Genomic DNA, 21,468 nt, shown 5'->3' with positions numbered 1-21,468 from the left:
CTGAGAATTGCTCTAAAGAGTGAGTCTATCTCCAAGATTTTGGATCGATGTCCGAAGTTCGATTGTCATGTTCGGATGCAAATATCATTTCTTTAGCCCTGACTCGAGTGATAAAATCATCATGTGTCTTTGGAGGTATTTAAAAAAAAACTAGAACATTGAAATCATCATGTCATTCCTTTTACTATTACTCAAATTTTACAATAAACACAAGGGTTTCAAGACAAGCAAGGTCATTGTGTACTTTTTAGTAGCTTTCAATACGTGTCATAAAAAAAGAAGAGAAAAAAAGTACGTGTCCTTGATCTAGCATTTGATTTTGAGGGGCCTCTTGAATTTTTATACCAAATCAGATTTGAAAACTAAGGAAAGGGTATGTGTATCATTATCATTGAAGAATGATGAAGAAGAATTGCTCCCTCATTTCTCACATGATTAATGATTTCATAACAAGCGTAATTGATTTGTATGTTCCTTCAAAACCGCCATTGAATTATGCTAAACGTTTTTCTGACTTCATATTAATTATTACGTTTAGCAGAAGGACCATTTTGATTAAAGAAAGGGAAAATAGTGACTATGAAACTTTATTTTGGTGCTGGTACCTTAAATTCATATACAACAGGGATTGCGTGCTAAATGGGGTTAGCTTTTCTTAGTTGTTGCCTTGTTGGATTTCAAAGTGGCTGCCGTCACCATTCGAGCACTTCGATTCCATTTAATTGTTCAAGGCCAAAAGACTAATCAAAGTTACTTGGCTCACAAGTCTTCTTTCCTCTCAAGTCTTTTCTCGTATAGTTTTATGTAGCAAAAGCTTGTCTTTTTGGTTATTGTTATCCAAATATCGGATGAACAGTTGAAAGGAGCTTAAGCCAAAAAGTCAATCAACTAGCTAGCCCCTGATCAATATGCCGACACATATCTTCTTCCTTAATTTAGAAGGTTGAGTTTGGGAAGTGCAAATGCTCCTACATAGATCAGCATGGAAGCGCACCAAAAAAATCATGTGGAATAAGGTCGGACGGTTTCACTATCACACCTAAAACCAACAACTGCACTGAATTGGACCAAAACACTCCGTTGATTTTCGGTTTGGTTCGATGGCCGTCAGTTTGATAGTTTTGCAACCACTGAATTCACCGGATAAACTTAAACCGAAGTGGAATCTGACCTTGGGAGTGTTTTTTTTATCCATAAAGTCTCTCTAGCTTGCCATTTTACTTTCTTTACTTTTTACCTTCGTGTAAACTTGGTGTAGATTACTCTCAATATAAATAATAAATTACATTAGCCTAAGCACTTACTGAGTGAGGGAAGGGAACTAATAGGTCGGTGAGGTCTCCCTTAATCTCCATATCTTAAGTGAGTGGCTGAAACCCTAATCAGTCACTACAAACCTTATTTTATATATATGCCATATCATCCCACACTAGGCAAGTTGGCAGAAGAAAACCTCGAGTGGTATCTATCTCCATCAGTGTTAGTTCAGAAAGAGAAAGTTCCTATTGTTTTTCAGTTTATCTGTTACGTATCATCTACAACAGTCATGTATAGAGATACCTCCTTTTGGTTTTTCATAGAAATTTCTTCTGTACGCGTCTCAACCACAATCACTTGCATTTCAGATTCCTAACCATTACCATCCAAGACTTCGAGTATGTTCCACTCATATTCTCTCTATAATATGCCAAATGTAGTCTCTTCTCGTTCAACCAATCCCTGTTCGACAATCAATGGCATTGTGTTCTGGACTTGTCACACCAGCTTAAAAGTACAGAATGGTGACCTCCGCAATAATTTGGTACCCATAAAATGAAATGGGATATACGTGTGGACGTGTGGTATTGAGTCTTTTGACACAGGGATGGTGCGTCACCATTTGGTGAAGAAGTCAACTTATACCAACCCTTGAATCTTCTTTCATCATGAGAAATCCACTACCAGCTTTCTAATGAGAGCAGATAATAAAAGAGGTCAACTTGATCTAACAAGAATTACCCAAGAGTTTTACTGTAAATGAATCAAGAATACCATTTGATCATCAAACAAGAAAAAAAAAGGCTCAGCACAAAATTACTGTACAGTTGACAACTTTCTCTGATGTTCCCGGAAACTTCACAAAAGGGTCGATTTCGCTTGGTACAATTTGCTGCATATAAGAGTATTGCTGATAAAAAAGATTGAATTTGTAAGGCTGATGTTGATATGATGTTACTCACAGCAGTTGGCCTGGTGCTCTTTCTGCAGCTTCTCCCAAAGGCACAACACCAACCTGGGGGTTTGGTAATGAGCAAGAATATAGTTTGACTCACATCCAGCATTGTAAAACCTCTCGTCTGTGACGTAATTCACTTCTTGACCTCTGTTCTTGAATTGTTCAATCCATATGCCCATTGCAACATCCTCTAGTTTAAAAAGCTGGAGAAACATAATGATAGGAGGTCAGTTTAAGAATGACAGATAAACTCACTGCCTGATCCATTAACGTCTTTGCACACCCCAAATGCAATTCAATGAACAGTCGTTTTCTTTAGAAACTAGATTAATTTATTTTTAAGACAATGATACTAGTTCTACAAAATTATTGCAGATCCTAGAAGAAATGCAACTTGGGAATTGGACAATGTGTAAGTATACCTTGAGGTCCCTTTCGTGGTGGCTACGAACAATGAATTTGACAATGTCCCTAGAGATGATGTAACCTGGACCATGTGCCCATGGCGGGTAACCCGCATGTGGCCATTCCTGCACAAAAAGAACACTCATCAGAACCAATCCAAAGTGCGATATTGAAGAAAATATAATGCATATATTAAGAAAGAAATTTCATGTGCATACCTGATCACTAATGTACCATTTGCTGTCTCTGTCTCTGTCAGGTGATGATTCAAATGATATAAGACCATACAAGAGACCTTTGGTTGTCTTTCCCTTGAGGCTGGAGATGACCTCGTCAATTCTAACAAAAGCATCATCGTCTGTTTTCATGATATATTTAGCGGGAAGGATTTTGGTCTGCAATTTTGAGATAAAGATCATTTGTAACCTTCTAACTATACTTGCACGAAAAGAAAGATCAATGACAAAACATAGATGCAGAATCATGAATAGTTCAGTTTGGAGGAACAGATGTTTTGTATCAACATACACCAAAAATGCAAATTGCAATTGTCTTCAGGCTTATCAAGCTGTAATAATCAACAAATGGCATCAGTTGGATATCTCCATAAGCTTGAGCTTCTCGCCACAGTTCAAAATTAACTTGACTGTTATTGTGCTGCAGGTATGGAAAAAAGTAGTTGAGTTTCTTCTTTCCAGACCAAGTAATACGTTGATGACTAGCAGAACCATAATGAAATCATCAATACTTTGGAATTCAAGTAGTATGTTACAATAAATTTACATGGTGAGCTCACTCCACTTCTTCAGGTCAATATACAAGAGCAACATGCTCTAAGCTAAGCACTATAGACAGTTCCCCCCCCCGGTCCCATTTCTATTCTATAAACAGTTGCAAAAGAATCTATTTGAGTAAAACATAGATAACTTGTAACGATCTTGAACAAATGCCCAACATAAAATCTCACACTTGAGATACCACAAACACAAGACAGTTATTGCTGAATAACTGATCAGAGAAAAGAAGTTTGTAGTCTGTATGTCATTGGCATTACAGAAATTGACCTTTCCGGGCCAAAGCAAAATCTAAGACATTATGCATAAAATTAAGTACCTTATCTTCGAACAACTTAGTGACAAATTACTGATTACGACTTCAATTACCAGACATTAATCTTTTACTGGGCAAAACCAGAGGATGTAGAGGAGTATCAGACTATATTGGACAATTGGTATAAGTAAACAGAAAATTCCTAGCTCAAATGGTTCACTTACAAGGCCAATGAAAAATCGGACAGCCACATCCCCAGAACGTACAGCCTCGTACTGCATCCAAGTCCTCCTCAATGCCATTCTACGCTCAAAATTATTTCCTGTTGAGAAAACCCCAACCAACATCAAAAGCCTTTTCTTCAAAAGGGGTGGAGCTTTCAGGTGCTCAACATCAACAACTAAGTCATGATCCTCGGAAACAGGCAAGCCTTTAGCTAAGGCCGATAAGACATTCAAACCACCAGCCACTTTAACTTTGGAAACTGACCATGGTTCAAGTTTCTGCGTATAAAAAGTGAAGTGGACATAAGTATTCTTTTACCAATATGGAGTGCTCTTTCAATAACAATAATCTGATATTATCCATAACTCATACCTTACCTCCCTATACGCAAAAGATGTTTCATGCCTTCCATTGACAGTCATGTGAAATCCCTCTAAACCAACCCACAGTGTTGCAGTAAATGGATTCCCTTCAACGAATGGGAAATTAGCATCTCCATGAGCACTTACCCTGGAAACATTGGTGAACATGTCACTACTAGGCTGACTCATATTTAGATTTTCGTCCAAAGAGCTTCTGACAACTAGTTCATTGCAAAGAACAAGTCCATCCACTGTTGAATTTACTAAAGTATGTTAGATTTCTAGTTGCAAACCCTTGATTAATATTATTTAAAAGAAAAATAAAACATACAATAGATAATAAAGATTTATATATACCATAAGTTAACTACATGTTTCATATGATGTTGTATATAAGCAAACAGCGCCAATGTGCTATAGAAAGAGTTGCATTTGCACTAATTACAGTCTAAAGTTAAAGTTTACCTTTTAGATTGCTAGCAGATCTGTGAGAAGGACATCTTTCCTCCTTGCCCCAACCAAGTTCATTATTCCAACTGTTTTGGATTACAAATGGCTCCTCTGTCATGTTGTCACCAGGAAGGCTGACATTGTAATGCAAGATGACAGGAGGCTCAGGCTCTCCCGAGAGTTGCGAACCTAGAAGTTCAATCTGAAAGCTTCTAAAGCGCCCATCAGGAATGCCAACCAAAGAAATGGAAGAATCATCAATGAGGCCACAAGGGATTTCAAGAATATTCCCATCTCCTGATGCTATATTATTGAGTGCATTTACAGAAAAAGGACAGGATTTGTCTTCTTGATCTTCACTTTTGTTCAGTTTTGAAGCCTTGTCCTTGTCAATTATAGACAGCAAGTCTTTCCATGCTATCGAAGCCTCTTTTACCCCTCGAGCTGTTCCAGGCAAAGCATCCGACCTGGAGAGTAGGGGACGCAAGTGACTCCATACAAGCAAGGCCTTGGTCTCTTCTTCAAAGATGTCATGTGAAGCAAACAGATCATCAAGCCCATCTACCTCTATCAAATGTGGTTTCTCAGGTGGTTTTGGCTGCACTATCACTTTTACCTCAGGAAACGTCCCAAGAGAATCATTGTCAGGATTGTTTCCAAAGAATTCAGCAGCCGATTGCTTCGGTGACTGCTTTGGTGATTGCTCTGGGGGTTCAATTTTGGCAATGCTTCCGTAACGAAAAACCAATATCATAGCAAGAGTAATGATCAACAACCCTCCAGACCACTTCCTCATTTTCGGTAAATGTCGAAACTGAAGCTTACAATAAAAAGACATCACTCCTCTTGGGTCTTTCTATAAGCAATAAACGCTAGTGAGGATGTAACCCAGTTCTTGAACTACCATCTTCCATCATCTGTTTGCTTACACAGACACATTGAAATACTACTTTCATTATTCATAGCCAATCCACAGGAAAACTGAAATGCGCAAGTAAGCCTAATCCAATTCTCAAAACCCAAACCCAACAAAGACCGAAACTTTATGCTCCAGCTACACAAATTACACAAACCCTTCACTTAAATTTTGAATCTTTTCAGTAAGGATCTAGTTTTAGTGTTCCAGTGTCACTGTGAAGTATGTAAGTATCAAACGAAGCAATGTCTGATTGAGATTCATGAAGCTAGATACAAGAAGCTTACTTGCATATCTTATGTGGGAGTTGGGTTCTTCGAATCTGAAGCAGAAGCAGTCAAATCTACGATGTGAACTTCTGAGCTCGAAAGCTGACCTTCATGGTTGGGCAACTAAACAGTTCTGAAAGACTTCGGGGGAGCTTCTTATACGGCGCCGTTGTCAAACGGTTGACCTTTTGTTTTTGCAAAAGAAAAGTGTAGACTTTTTGTTTGACCATAAAAAGTTCGAAAGATTGTTGGGGTACGATGAAGCACTATGTCTAGATTTTTTCGTTTGGTAAATTTAGAACAGATTTTATGGGCTAGGGCGGTCAACGGGTCGGGTTGTGTCGAGTTTGTGTCGTGTTAAGGTATTAAACGTGACAATAGACATTTAATAATCGTGTCAAAAATGCAAAATCAAACTCAACCTATTGTTAAACATGTGATTTGTGATGATCCGCTTTTTAATCGTGCGGATCCAACCTATTTTATTTCGTGTGAATTTCGAGTTTTATTATTGGGTCGTGTCAGAATTGACAACCCTACCTATGATTATTGTTATTTACTTATTTTGAAGTGCTAATATGCTCGAAAATTTGGATTTTGTTTCTCTTAAAATTTGGATTTAAGAGTATTATAATGGTGTTTATTTTTTATTTATGAAAAAATAGTTAAAAGTTAAACAATAAAAGTAAGTTTTAAAAATGTTATTCGAACCATCACGTTCAAAACTTTAGAAAACCATAAATTATTGACAGAAAAATCAGAACAAAAAAACAATTGTAACTTCAAAATAGAATGATTAGATTAATTAACTGATCATGCAACAAGGGATCACTCGCCATTTGGGTGAATGCACCTTCAATCTCTTTGTGGATCTTGTACCATTTTGGCAGCAGAAGAATTTATCTAATGCGCGGGTGATATGCAATTTGATGTTATTTGTTGACTAAAAGAAATTTGGCCATCATTTCATCATATGGTTGTTCTTTGACCGAAATTGTAACCGGGCTATTTTAAGGTCTCTCAATCTCGTCGTCAGATTATGTAGCTTAATTGGTGCAATTTCTTGAACCGTGATGAAGAGAGCAGCATTGTCCTCCTAGAGGAATTGCAGTTGGGTGGCCTTAAATTGGGCTCGTCTAATTTGGCCTTTTAGAATTTTCTTTTGGGTTGTTTAGTTCAATGTCTGTAATATTTCACCCATTGGTCGGGTCCTTTTTTTTATTTTTTATTATTTTTTTTGAATGGGAAATAAAAATACAAGAAATCACCCCCGGTAGCCTAATATGAAGAGCCGTCAGAGGGAGGGCATTCTTCCAACTAGCAATATTTTAAGTGTACCAGTAGCTACAATCACATCCACCTCCAAATGTGTTTAAAATTGATAGGATGGAATCGGCTTGTCAAAATTCAGATATCACGAACCACAAAAAATTCTGATTCTCTAAGTAACATCAGTGATTTTATTGATACAATCTATGAGGATCTTGGAATCTCCCTTGACCATGAATGTTCAAGTAACCATGAAGAAGAGCAACATGATTTTATTGCTCAGGTTCTTTTGCTATTCGTTTGCTTGCTCTTTTAATGAAGTTCATGTTTGTCTGAAAAAAAAAAAAAAAAGACAATGTTTTTTCCTTTTGCTTTAAAAAGGAAATTTAGAGGACAATTTTGATCAAAATTAAAAGCAGATCGATGAAGCACTATGTGGGATTGTGCCAACGAAAATTCGAGTGTCTTCATCCTCAAGTCCTAGATAAACAGAAACAAAAATAACATTCTAGTCTCCCTAATGGAATTCAATAGTAACAAATAAAGTGATGTCCATGTGAGTTGCTCGACTAAACCGATTCCCACGTCCCGCAGAAGAGAGCTATCAATCACAAGTGCAGCAGAAGGCCACAAAGTACGAGTTCTCCATCAACTACACCACAAAGAAGAAAATTCAGAACAATCGAGTGACATATCATTCTGCAGGACTTGAATTGGAAATATTAGCAAATTGAAAAGCAGGAGAACATTGGAAAATTATGTTCATAACCTGTTAGTACTCTTTCAGTGCACGGTACCAGCTTCGTGTACACATCAATGCATTTGCTAAGTCCGGCTTCAAGCGGATCATGTGTTCATCAACTGGCCTTGGTTCGGTATAGAATGCATCATATGAAGTTGCAAGAGAGATTGGAATAGACAAGAAATCGCGTGCCATCCTGGAGAGGGTAGGATACTTGGCACCGGTGGTTTTCCACCAAGTCAATGCACTAAACTTCTGACTCCATGGTAAGACAGGTTCTTCCAAGTAGTAATCCAACTCTGATTTTTTCGTAGGCTGATTACTCGATTGAATGCACTGGTGGTAGTCTTGCAACACACTAAAGATATGATTTACTTGCCAGGGAATAGGAGATTCCCCTTCTGAATCTGAATCCGAAGAAGATGAATCACTCGGAAAGGTCTCCTTTTCAGGAAAAAGGATCACATATGCATCAAACTGTTTCTGAATGGCTCCCCAAACAGCTAAAACTTGTGCGTTTGCATCACCCTTAACTTTTGAACAAACAAATTCCACATATTTCATCTTAAACCGAGGATCCAATGCTGCAGTAATTGCCAACAGCAAGAACATCTCATCCCAATACTTGGCCAACCTTTCCAACATGGCCTCAGCTATTGTCCTGATAAAACCATCTGACTGCATCGTCATTTGGGTCAGTATTTCGCGAAACTCATGAAGGTGATACAGAAAAACATTAGCAGTTAGGTGCTTTGTCTCAAATAATGCAGTTGATACTTCATATATGCTCCCTACAATTTTGCATACACCTTCAACTTTCTTCCATTCATCAGGAGATGGGCATGGTTTATCTTGCTTGGTCATTTCTTTCGTAGAGTATTCTCCCATAGACCACAGCTTCAGGGCTTGCTGTAGATCAAAAATTGTGTGATTCCATAAGGGTAAGGATTTAGCAGAAGAAGACAATGCTCGAACTTTGTCGATGATATCTTTAATCTTGTCAAATGCTTCCTGCACCATTAGACTGACCATTTCACCACAACAACGCACGTGAAACCGACGAAACAGACAACCATTCAAAGCAATGTCCTTGTTTCCTTGGATTTGACTTTCCAAACAATCAGCCACACTGCCATACCCACTAGTCATAATGAAAGTAGATATTTTATCCTTAATACCCCAATTTTCAAGCAACTTCACAATTCCCCAATCTCGACAATGAAAATTATCAGATGACTTATCTTCAGGATCCGAAGCAGAGCGGAAGTGAAGTACCAACTTCTTCATTTTCCAATTCCCTTCAATAAAATGTGCTGACAGACACAAGTAATCACGGTAGTTATAGTACTTCAATATCTCCAGAGAGAGGCTAATCTGTCCCTCAAAATTCACCAAGAATTCTTTAATTCTCAATTTGCTTTCCTCGTAGAATATCAAGCATTCACTTTCAACCATTTTGACGCTAATGTTAATGGAAGGGTTAAACCTACGTGCCAACTCCCTAAAATCAGCATCTTCAACCATCTTAGGTGGAACCTGTGTAGAGCAAACAAATTTTGCAAAAGCCCTCAAACCATTTTGCTCATCATATTCAAGCATTGCCTCCGACTGGAAGGAAAATTCACCAATATCATCGCTGTCACTACTGGGGGACAGCGGTTCTTGATCACATTCGCCTACTCCTCTCCGTTTAGAACTAAAAGATTCAATGGTTTGAAGAGTGCCAGACATATCTAATGAACACAAATTATTAGCACCCTGGCAACAAATAAACAAAAAATGTACCTAGAATCCAATGTTACTCCATTTTCTCTCTAAATCAACCCTTCTTTCCCTATTGATTCGTACACACTACACAACTTTGTTGCTTAATCATGAATATTTACCCATTGACATTTAACAATATAAGAACAGTTGTGTAGTAGTTTCTCGAAAGTAAAGGATTTATCCAAATCTTGCAATAGTCATTAACCATGAGCTCGAAATTGAATAGCAATCCAATAAAAAACAACAGATATTTTTTCCAAAACAATGGCAGAAAAAGCGACGCCTATTACAGTATAAGCAGCAAAATGTGAATGATCATTACGTAAAATGTTGTTCTTATTTTGATTCAGAGAATGAGAAAGACACAAATCTGAGTTGGAGACAAACCTCGTTTGGGATGAGTCGCCCGAGATGAGAAAGCTGAGAGTGCTTGGGGTTTTCAATTGGGGAAGTTGAGATTTGAGAAGTGGAATCGAGTGAGGGAAACAGAGGAGATAGGAGCTGAATTTTAGCGGGAAAGTATTGCGGACTAGCCGTACACGTAGCTAGCTTCAAATGATTACGTGGCTTCTCTATCTCTTTTTCCTTTTTCTCCTTCAACCTTTGCCTATTTACACCATGCATCTTAACATCAAAACTTGGGAGGGCAAACGATTTTAACACGAGAACCACTAATATGAAATTCGAAACACAATGATCAAAATTGAAATTAAGGCAACGTGTAAGGATAGAAAAGTACTGTCTCCCCAGAATGAAATCATCTTGTAAACTCGTCGAACCTTTCCATTCTGGTCTTACTTCATTTCACTCGTTTGATCCAAAAGAAAGAGACCAATGTGTGTGGCATGCCTGGTGATCGAAGACCATTGGTGTTGTTCACAGAAACTTGAAAGGTTGGGATTGGAATAGAAGAAATTTAACCAAAGCCTTGGAACAGAAGGAAAATAGGACACGAAAGGAAGGATGATACATGACAAATCAATAAACAGGGCAATGCCTTGTGACGAGACAATTACGGTAGGATAAACTTGAGCAACATATTCCATCATGTCCATTTTCCATCTTCTTCCTTCAGAAGCAATACAAAGCCATATTAAATTCAAAACAATATGATCGCAGTTCTAACTTTTACAATGGCATGAACCAGTAACATCCAGAATTTCCACCACAGGTAAATACTAACTTCATACGTTGAACCATCTACAAACATCAAGTCAACTAGTTATAGCCAAGCGAAACAGATCCATAGACAGTTTTACATGCATACAAAAATGGATCTTCAATCTCCTTAATGAAGTTCAAAAGTAACAAACTTGATTTCCATGCCAAATGCTCAAGTATATTGATTCCCAAATCTCAAGCCTTCCAAAAAAAGAGCAATCACAAGCCAGGCAGGAGCAGTAAAAAGCCAAAAGGTACCGGTACAAGCCATCTAGTACACCACGTGGAAAAAACAAAGTAGAACAATGTTGTAAATTATTACCATATCATCTTGGAAGACATATAGTAAAAAAATTTGAGAATAGAGAAGGAAAAGGAGAGCAGAAAATGAAAATGTGTTTACTAACCTGTAAGCATTCAGTGCTTACAAGACCAGCTACGAGTGCACATTAAGGCATTCATCAAGTCAGGCTTCAAACAAACTAAACTTTCATCAGCTGGCCTTGGTTTAGAGTAAAATGCTTCATATGAAGTTGCCAGAGAAACTGGAATGGCCAAGAAATCCCGTGCCATTCTAGAGAGAGTAGGATACTTGGCATCAGCAGTGCTCCACCAAGTCAGTACATCGAAATCTGGACTCCCATGTATCACTGGTTCTTCGAGATAGCAATCCAGCTCCGATTTTTTTGTAGACTGAATACCCAATTGGATGAACTGGTGGTAGTCTTGCAACACATTAAGAGTATGGTTCACTTGATTGGGAGGAGAAGACTCCATTTCAGTATCTAGACCGGAACAAGATGAGTAACGCATGAAGTTTTCCTTTACAGGAAAACGGATCAGATAGTCATCATAGAGTTTGTGAATGGCGCCCAAAACATCTGCAACTTGTAAGCTTCCTTCCATACCATTGAGTCTCATAGAAACAAATTCTACATATTTCAATTTCAGTCGAGGATCCAAGGCTGAAGCTATTGCCAACAACATGAACATGTCATTCCAATACTTATCAAATCTTGTCAGCATGCCTTCAACTATTGCTCCATTAAAACTATCGGAGTCAGTAATGGATATTTGGGTCAGAATGTCTCGGAGCTCATGCAGGTGGTAAAGAAAGACATTAGCTGTCAAGGGCTTTGATTCAAATAAAGCACTTGATACTTCATAGATGCTCTCGACAATCTTACAAACACCCTCAACTTTCTTCCATTCTTCCGGGGATGGTACATCACTTGAATCAGTCACATATTTTGAAGAGAACTCTCCCTTAGACCATAATTCAACAGCATGCTTTAGCTTGGAGTTGGTGAGATACCACAAGGGTAATGATTTTGTAGAATACAATTTGAGAACTTTGTCTATAATGTCCTTAATCTTGTCAAATGCATCCTGCACCATTTGACTGATCATTTCCCCACAACAATACACATGAACCAGCTGACGGCTTACTTCAAGTTTCTTCTTTTCTTGGATGTGTGTTTCCACAAACTCAATCAATTCAGGGCAATCCCCATGATCAGCATTTGTCATTGTTAGTGTGGATACCTTGTTCCCAAATCCCCAACCTTCAAGCACCTTAAGGAAATCATCAAGTGGATTTGATAAACTATGGCAATAAAGCACCCAGTTCCTCAGTTTCCAATTCTCATCAATAAAACTAGCAGAAAGGCACAAATAGTGTCCACAGAAACGGTAAGTTTTGTACCTCAATCTGTCCACCGAGAGGCTAATCTGTCCATTGAAAGCACCCAAGAACTCTTTAATTTCCAGTTTCCTCTCCTCATACACTCTCATGCACTCACTTTCAACCCTATCAAAACTAGGCTTAAACAGCGGGGTACTCATATTCGTGAACTTCCTTAAATCAATATCTTCAGCCATCTTAGGTGGAATTTCTCCAGAGCAAATCAACTCTGCAAGAGCCGTCAGATCTCTTTGCTCATGATCATATTCAAATACCATAACATTGCTGTAATTTCCATGATCAGCTCCATTAATTCCACAACCAATAGCTTCATCAGCTTCAGGAACCCCAGACATATCTAACAGACACAAAATTAATTAGAACCTTATCATTGGTAATCTGTTTGTTTTGCATCATGCAGTTAAAATAGGAACATTTTGGTATAAAATATAATGGAATCAAAGACGGCCCTATTAACAATATAACTACTAATCATGCAATGACTTCTTAAAGATGCAAACTTTATCCTTTGAAAGGTAAATTTTAATCATAAAATGTGAATAAAAATTTGAACTTTACTCTTTAAACCCACAGAACTGAAACCAAATATAACTAACGAAAGAAAAAGATCACTATATACAAACTGATCATCATGTTACCAAAAAGGACAGAAAAAGCCAGACCCAGAAGGAACAAGAACAGATTAAAGAAGCATGCAAAACACAGATAGTCATTTGAAATGTTCATCAGCATAAGAGAACAAGCAACACAGAGAGGAATAAGAATCATCGATCACAATACAAGAAGAAGAAAGACAATATGAGTTTAGAGGAAAAGTACAAACCTGGCTAGGTTTGGGACGAGTCTCCAAGACAAGGAGAAGAACTGTGAAAACTGAAAAAGTGCAATAGAGAAGAAGATTTGGGGGTGGGGGTGGGGTCAGAGTTTGAACTTTGAATAGAGTGAGTGAGATACTGAGTGATCACTTGCGTATAGGGGAAGTGTAATGGGGTACGTGGCACGCTTCTTTGCAACAAAACCTGTCTTTTCATTCTCTTTTTGTGGTAATAGCATGTCATTTCAATTTATTACCTCGTTCATCTCATTTAATACTTTTTGTTTTTTTACTTTTTTTCCTCCTTTTCTCTTAATATCTGTTCCCAACTGTTAAATTTGTTTATTTACTCTTTTAAGCCTCTTTTGTAACTTGAGGGCCTCTTTTGGCTTTAGCTAGTTGCGTTTGCTTGTTTTGGATGGTCTCTGAACTCTCAAGAGTATGATGTAGACCGTGGTTTGCGATACTAAGTATAGTCATTATAAGTTTTCGAATGAGTTTCAATTGACTTGTTGTTTATGTTCTTTCTCCATGAAGAAATATTCTTTCAGTATTTTGAAAATTCAACCGTGTTGTGGGTAGCTCACTAGGACACTAGCTCTACCTCCCACAGTCCCCGATTAACTTGGGCTGTGTTTTCTTGTCGTGTAGTGCGTCTCGCTGCTTCGTGTTTTTTTGGTTTCTTTGGTCATAAATTAATCTCACCCAGGAGTCATGGTAGGGTGCTTTCATTTTTAGTTTGTTTTAGCCTAAATAAGTTTTGTCAGTTATGCATAACTTTTTAGCTATTAGTTATTGAATAACAATCAATTTCTATTCAAAAATTAATCACACCCAAGAGTTATGATAATTAACCATCATAACATCATGAAATTCAAAATGCTTAATGCTGTAGGGCTGGAGTGGTTGGGAATATTAGGGTTGGAAATGGTGGTCACGGTGGTTGGCGGGTCTGCGGCGGTGGGATGTTTTGGCTCTAGTATTTTCTGGCTTTGAGAGTTTGTTTCTGTTGTAAAAAAAAAAAAAAAAAAAAAAAAACACACACACACACACAAAAAAACAAAAAGAGTTTGTTTCCGACAGAGGGTGTGAGGTTATTGGGGGCTCAGGGCGGCAATGATGCTATTGTTTGTGGCTAACATATCGGCTAATTTGGGATTGTGTTCACCGACATTGTCCAACCTCATTGCATTTTGGTCGGTTGGCTAGCTGGAGTCGGCGTCATTATCGTGAAAAAGGAAGAACTTAATCATTTTATTTTACTGTTTTATTGTTTATACTTTTTCTCTTAGAATTTTGGTCATTGATTTTAGGCTTAGATCAAATAAGTTCATATTATTTCAAGCTAGAGTTCGGAGGTCTTGGTATTATGATTGTGCCCTAGGCATGACAACATGACATTGGCGCCAATATCATGTTGTCATGCCTAGGGATTCTTCGTTTTATTCGTTGTATCTTCTTGCGGGCAATGTAATGAGAAAATCTCTTGTATGTGGTAAGCATGTTTTTTTTAGATTTGTTGTGAGGATGTATGATGATTTTTGGGTTAGGTTGAATGATGTACGTGTCATAGATTTAGCGTTATTTTTGAGGAATACATGTTTATTATCGATGTCTTCTTGGTGTCAATAGGACAATGAATTGCTCTTCTGTTTTGGGACATGGTGTTGAAGAGGTTGATGTAATTGTACGTATTTATTGTTAACAGCGATAATCTATCGTGACTCTCATAATTGGTCCATTATTTAGCCTAAGTGAAAGGGCAATTCAAGTAATTCGTGGTTAGGCCTTATTGACTCGTGCAGATTATTTTTAACAATTTAATTATAAGTTGTAACAAATGTTTATTCTACAGTTGTGTGCATTGCTCTCATTGCTCGGATTGTGGGTAAAGGAGAAACCACAACTTGTCAATCACATACTTTATATACGATGTTTATTTAAATGACTGTTTCTTTAGTACTGCAAATGTCCTAGACTCCTAATGCACCTAACACATTTTTTGTCCAAGAAAATACCAAACTCTACCCTTATCTACACTTATGAGTATCTTTATAATTGTACCTGTAAATATTTAAGTGTATCAAGCAATATCTTTTCAAATAAATTTTTCAATTTTGTCCTTAACGCGACACAATATACTCATTAAATTAGGAAAAATGTCCGTTACCTAAATTTGAGCTACACTAACCCCACTTACCCAAATATGAGATTGCTCACTAGCTTACCCAATAAATTACATATCTTTTGCCCTAATACCCAATTAAGTTTTTTTTTTGTTTTGTTTTGTATATTTTTAGGACAATTTTTCCATATCTCTCTCTTTGTCACTAGAGAAAGAGAAATCATCGAACACTTCGCGGGACTCCCGTGACTGGTGAGTGGTGACCATTTACCTAGCAAATGCATGTCATCCTCATTGTCACAGACTCACAGTTGAGACCAAGGAGAAAGAACAGCGATCTTGTTATATTTCATAGAATATCTCATTTGGCAATGTTTTGTGGGCGATGATGTTACCTCCATTTTCTTCCATCTCTTTTATTATGATGAGTTTGTGCTGTTATACACTTCTTAATCAGAAGCATAATTAACTAATTAAGGAGAACAAATATATAGGGAGAACCCAATAGTGATGATTCATACTGGAAAAAAAGTTGTCCCAAGAGATCGTAGCTAGGTTTGATACAAATTTGCACCATTAATAAAGGTAGCACTTTGCAAACGATGAACTCACAAAAAGGCACAATAGCTAGCAATATTGTTTTTGTATGCACTATTACAAACTTATGGATATTACTTTTACTTGTTTACCCTTTCAAACTTATGTGATTTTCATAGTATATGTATAAGGGATATTTACGTAAAAAAGTTATGTTTCCAAATACGCTATTAGAATTATGATTAGAAATCCTGATTTTTATTTATATTATGGTATCAGGGAAATGATGGAAAAGGTCACATTAGAGTGTGAAATGATAAAGAGGTCACCTAGTTTTCCACTTGATAAAAAGGTCCATAATAAATTGTTAGTAATATTAATTTAGTCCTTATGAATAATGAAGTGATGTTAAAAAAGGTCAGTTTTTAAATTTGCTGATTCCCATTCTACCCTTAAACCCAAATCTTCTCTTCATTTTGATTACGACCCCGTTGGAGCTTTCTCTCCGAGTCAACCATTACCAATCTCTCTCTCTCTCTCTCCCTCGATCCTGGTCTCGGAGCTTCCATTACTCTATTCGTCTTCCTCTCTCTGCGTTCAAATTTCAGTGAGCGAACAATGGCGGCTATGGCGAACGACTTTCAGGATCGCCGGAACTTGAAGCTCGATAACCGTCACGACATCATCTACCTCAAGTCGGTAATATTTCAGCCTCGATTCCACCGTTTATCTTTGGTTTGCATATTTGGCATTGTATAGTGATGAAATTGCTTAATGCTTCTCGAAGTTTGCCACCCCAACCTCTTCACCATAATCGACCCGTTCTTTCACTTCTCACGCGCGCACGACCTGATCTGTTTTTCGATCGACGACCGGTGCCGGAATCTCATCTTCAATCCAGGTACGAACGTCTAGGTATGGATCAGTATTTTAAATGAGATTACGTCAATGCATCTTGATATTGCTTGCTTCGAATCGATAATTTGTTGTTTCCGTGAGCTTTGAATACTCAGAACTCTAGTATTTTGGGAGACTTCCCAAGTAGTTAGTAGAATTTTCAACTGAGATGGAGACATTCGAGATTCAGGTTTTAAGATCTGCGATGGTAGCGACTCATAGCTAGGTATTGTTTTTACCATTGCAACTTCCTTGCTGAATAGAATACCAAACTGATCATGATTACCATGCCTTTGTTTAGGGTGTCTTTATAGCGGGTTGTGATTGCAAATGCCAGCTGTACTAATCGAAATTCCGTTCGTTAGAATTAGATAGTGTGAGGTGATAATATATACGGAATTGGTGTGCCTGTTGATAGGTTAGAGGCTGGAATTCATGTGTCTTTGTCAATAGATTAAGTTAACAAGGATCAGCTAATGTTTTTGTTTTTAGTGTTGTTGTTAATAGAAGCACACACAAACACACAAAATTGGCTTGGTGTGCGCTTTTGAACTGTTGATATGGACGATATCATAATATTGATTGACTTTGTCTTGTGGTGTTGTTTAACTCCAATGTGCTCCCATTGTGGTTGATTTGTGTAATTTGGGCTTGCCAGTACTTGTTTTTTTAATGTGTGATAATAGCTATCTTATATTAGAACAACCCGTTAGCCTTTTCATGTGGAATAAATGTTCTCAGCTTCTCTCTTCTGTTTCACCTTTTCAGGTTGCTTTCTTTGGTCGTGCTGTTGATATCTTTGCAACTGAAACCAAATTAACTGTCCTAATTCATACTGCTGAGTAAGTAGTTGTTGAAGAGTGGATTCTTTCTGGATTGCAGTTATCTTTGAGAGAGGTCTTTTATTATCTTATATAGCAGGTTAATAAGCATCCCTATCTAATGGTCACTCTTTGAGGAAGGATTTGAAGAGAATTAGCAGTTTTGTGTGCTTTGATATATAGATTTGGTTCTGTAACTTACTAATATGTGAACTTATGATTAACTTCTTGTGATTCTCTCCTCACTAATAGCTTGTTGACTAGAAAAAGTAGACTGTAGAGGATTCACAGGAGAGATATCATCAGTAATAGTTTGATTAGTGAAACAATTCCTTTACCACCACCCTGCTGCACTTGAAATTGATGTCTGCTAGTGCATATTTCTGAATGTTTCTTCTTTGGCTATGTAAACTCACTTTGAATAGCCTTCTGAGAATTGCTTCATGTTCCGAATACATCTTGATGCATTCGTTTGGTTGTGTTGTGTGAATTTGAGAAAAAGTTGGATTTGCTTATTTTATATAGTGGGTCTGAAACAACCCAATTTTCAATTTTTGCTGAATTGGGTTTGCTTATTTTATATAGTGGGTCTTGGAACAAATTTTCGAGATTTAAACGGCTTTTGATAATGGTTTTGGTTGTTGCACACATAATGATTTGGTCAACTTCATGATTTGGGTTTTCGGAGGGTACTGATTTTGAGTTCATGTATCTTAGACTTTACTGATGCTGATTTATTGACAGACCTGTATATTGAATCTGCTAGTCTTTTATACTGAATCAGAAGTGTAGGAAAATTTTGACTTGATTCCAATCTCATTTGATATTAATATCAGAGCAACCAAGCTCGAGTTCTTGTCTTACAGTCTTCTACTCCTAATCTGAATCAATTTGGAATTCTCATGTCTTTGGACTTGTTTTTTCACTTGTAATTGCTTTGATCATTGAAAGCTGCTGTTGTTTAACTTCTTTTTGGATATAAGGGAGCAAATGTGTGTATATGTTCCTTAGTTTCTTTGTTTCACCCTGATTATTTACTAATGGTACTCTTGTGTGCAACAGAATTTTTATATGATAGGAAGAGACAAAAGCAGAACCCTTTGGAGGGTGTTAAAGATTGATAGATTGGATCCATCTGAGCTAAACATTCTTGAAGATTCCACAACGTACACAGATATTGAGTGCTACGACCTTCTAAAACGGATACATGAAGGAAACAAGTCAATGGGTGGACTTAAGTTTATCACCATTTGTTATGGAATTGTTGGTATGGCTTTTTGCTTGGTTTTATACCTTTGCACATCTTTTGCCTTCTTAGTTGAATTCTCAAGATCTTTTCCTATCATTTTAGGGTTCGTGAAGTTTCTGGGACCTTATTACATGCTTATTATTACAAAAAGAAGGAAGATTGGAGCAATTTGTGGTCATACTATCTACGCGATTAGCAAGAGCGAAATTATTCCAGTTCCAAATTCTTCTGTGCTGTCAAACTTGGCTTATTCTAGAAATGAGAACAGGTCTTTTGTCCATTCTTCATGTAAATGTAATATGTACCTGATACTTCTAAAGAGATCTAAGAAAGTAGCTTTCAGAATTTTACATCGTCCAGTTGTACTTTGATAAGAATCATGTCATCTTCAAATTGAGAAGTTTTGTTTGTCTTTTTGTTGGAGTACATTGTCTGTGACTTTCTAAACTTAACGGTATCAATGTCTAGGATTTATGTCAAAATCAAATAGTTGAAGAATTGGAATGGTGTTCTGTATTAACTTTGGACCATGCCAATAGCTAGAGTTGAAGTGAGAAATAGATCTGCAAGGATTCTCTACATTGATATAACTCATATAAGTAAACAATCATTGACCTTTTGAAACTTCTTCGATGCTTGGACCTGCTTCATCTCTTGCTTGAAAGCCTGCAGTTACAAACAACTTTTTCATATGGTTATTGACTCTGTAGCTTTTTCATATGGCTATTGCATGTGATATTACTGAAAATCTATAATTAGACTCATATTTAGTTCTTGTATTAACTTTTGTATAACCTTCAGGTAGAGAAAGCTTGGTTGAATGGATAGAGGATCCATCATATGGTAATGCAATGCAACATTGTCTTGGACTATAATTTATGGTGAGATTTGACACCCTAGATGTTCTTTACATTCTCCCTTTTAATACTAGTTAGACTTTAAGAAAGTAACTTTATTTTTTCACAGGAAGTAAGTGGTAAGATCCAATCCCTATTGAGCAGTATCTACATTTTTGAATTTAGTCCACCTTGAACATGAATCAGATTATCTGCTTAGTTGAAAGCAAAATAAAATCCCAGTTGCTTTTTATATACCTGTCTTATAGCTTTTGTCATGATAGCTTTCACCACCATTTCTTCTACTGATAGTTACTTGGTTAGTGACATGGTCAGTTGGCTATTAACTTGTGACTTGGCTACTGATAGTTACTTGGTTAGTGACATGGTCAGTTACTTAGTTAGTGACATGTGATTAACAGTGACTTGGCTATCAACTTGTGACTTGGCTACTGACATTTACTTGGTTAGTGACATGGTCAGTTACTTAATTAGTGACATGTGATTAACAGTGACTTGGCTATTAACATGTGACTTGGCTTCTGACAGTTACTTGGTTAGTGACATTGTCAGTTACTTAATTAGTGACATTGTCAGTTACTTAATTAGTGACATGTGATTAACAGTGACTTGGCTATTAACATGTGACTTGGCTTCTGACAGTTACTTGGTTAGTGACATTGTCAGTTACTTAGTTAGTGACATGTGATTAACAGTGACTTGGCTATCAACTTGGCTTCTGACAGTTACTTGGTTAGTGACATTGTCAGTTACTTAGTTAGTGACATGTGATTAACAGTGACTTGGCTATCAACTTGGCTACTGACAGTTACTTGGTTAGTGACATGGTCAGTTACTTAGTTAGTGATATGTGATTAACAGTGACTTGGTTATCAACTTGTGACTTGGCTACTGACAGTTACTTGGTCAGTGACATGGTCAGTTACTTAGTTAGTGACATGTGATTAACAGTGACTTGGCTATTAACTTGTGACTTGGCTACTGACAGTTACTTGGTCAGTGACATGGTCAGTTACTTAGTTAGTGACATGTGATTAACAGTGACTTGGCTATTAACTTGTGACTTGGCTACTGACAGTTACTTGGTTAGTGACATATAATGTGACATGGTCAGTTACTTAGTTAGTGATATGTGATTAACAGTGACTTTGCTATTAACTTGTGACTTGGCTATTAGCTTTTTATATTTTTTTATGATGTCACTCTTATGTTTAGTTTTCCTTAATGAAATATTATTTTATAAATCTTTTGCAGTAATTCAAGTTTTAGGCATCTTCTAAAATGACCAAGTCTCTGTCACTGGCAATGTCATGTTGCATGTCACTGGCCAAGTGACTAAATGTCATATTGTAGAGCTCAAAAGCACCTTTATCCAAACTGATACTCAAGATGGGCAAATTGTCGTTTACATCGATCAACTCCACTGTTGGACAGAAAAACTATTTAAATTAATATGTAGTGACCTCAGACAATTTGGTTCTTCATGGAATGATTGAATTCCATTGATGAATCCTCACTCAGAGACATGAAAATCGAGGCAGACATTAACTTAATTGATCTCGACTTGTACAACTGCATCAGCAACATCAGGTATTGGTCCTAAAAGAAAGTACAACAGGAAACGAATTAAAG

General features: G+C 37.2%; 4 protein-coding genes across 6 annotated transcripts; 1 reads left to right on the top strand and 3 right to left on the bottom strand.

Annotated features, from left to right (window-relative positions):
- Positions 1–1,985: 1,985 nt before the first annotated feature.
- On the bottom strand, positions 1,986–6,051 carry LOC133708866 (hydroxyproline O-galactosyltransferase GALT3). Of its 3 annotated transcripts, none has more exons than XM_062134424.1 (8): positions 5,911–6,051; positions 4,723–5,624; positions 4,273–4,508; positions 3,895–4,173; positions 3,149–3,277; positions 2,839–3,015; positions 2,638–2,745; positions 1,986–2,418 (listed from the first exon to the last, which is right to left on the bottom strand). In XM_062134424.1, exons 2-8 carry the CDS (start codon positions 5,543–5,545, stop codon positions 2,212–2,214), a joined length of 1,959 nt encoding a protein of 652 aa, XP_061990408.1. In that variant the 5' UTR covers positions 5,546–5,624; positions 5,911–6,051; the 3' UTR covers positions 1,986–2,211. The 3 variants fall into 3 exon arrangements, with proteins under 3 accessions (XP_061990408.1, XP_061990407.1, XP_061990406.1); XM_062134423.1 differs by having other exon boundaries at positions 4,723–5,653; positions 5,911–6,038; XM_062134422.1 differs by having other exon boundaries at positions 4,723–5,761; positions 5,911–6,010.
- A 1,432-nt stretch (positions 6,052–7,483) lies between these two features.
- On the bottom strand, positions 7,484–9,634 carry LOC133711231 (zinc finger BED domain-containing protein DAYSLEEPER-like). The gene is made up of 2 exons (XM_062137386.1): positions 7,931–9,634; positions 7,484–7,813 (listed from the first exon to the last, which is right to left on the bottom strand). The coding sequence occupies exon 1, from the start codon at positions 9,632–9,634 to the stop codon at positions 7,934–7,936; it is 1,701 nt and encodes a 566-aa protein (XP_061993370.1). The 3' UTR covers positions 7,484–7,813; positions 7,931–7,933.
- Positions 9,635–10,763: 1,129 nt separating this feature from the next.
- Positions 10,764–13,453, bottom strand: LOC133710400 (zinc finger BED domain-containing protein RICESLEEPER 1-like). The gene is made up of 3 exons (XM_062136468.1): positions 13,360–13,453; positions 11,239–12,873; positions 10,764–11,102 (listed from the first exon to the last, which is right to left on the bottom strand). The coding sequence occupies exon 2, from the start codon at positions 12,869–12,871 to the stop codon at positions 11,249–11,251; it is 1,623 nt and encodes a 540-aa protein (XP_061992452.1). The 5' UTR covers positions 12,872–12,873; positions 13,360–13,453; the 3' UTR covers positions 10,764–11,102; positions 11,239–11,248.
- A 3,989-nt stretch (positions 13,454–17,442) lies between these two features.
- On the top strand, positions 17,443–19,392 carry LOC133712685 (phosphoinositide phosphatase SAC2-like). Its single transcript, XM_062138791.1, has 3 exons — positions 17,443–17,751; positions 18,793–18,997; positions 19,082–19,392. Exons 2-3 carry the CDS (start codon positions 18,802–18,804, stop codon positions 19,348–19,350), a joined length of 465 nt encoding a protein of 154 aa, XP_061994775.1. The 5' UTR covers positions 17,443–17,751; positions 18,793–18,801; the 3' UTR covers positions 19,351–19,392.
- The last annotated feature ends 2,076 nt before the right edge of the window (positions 19,393–21,468 follow it).

The sequence above is a fragment of the Rosa rugosa genome, chromosome 5 (genome assembly GCF_958449725.1).
Source record: "Rosa rugosa chromosome 5, drRosRugo1.1, whole genome shotgun sequence".
Classification (NCBI taxonomy): Eukaryota; Viridiplantae; Streptophyta; class Magnoliopsida; order Rosales; family Rosaceae; genus Rosa; species Rosa rugosa.
Note: the sequence above shows the minus strand (reverse complement) of the source record. Positions and strands in the feature narration are given on the sequence as shown.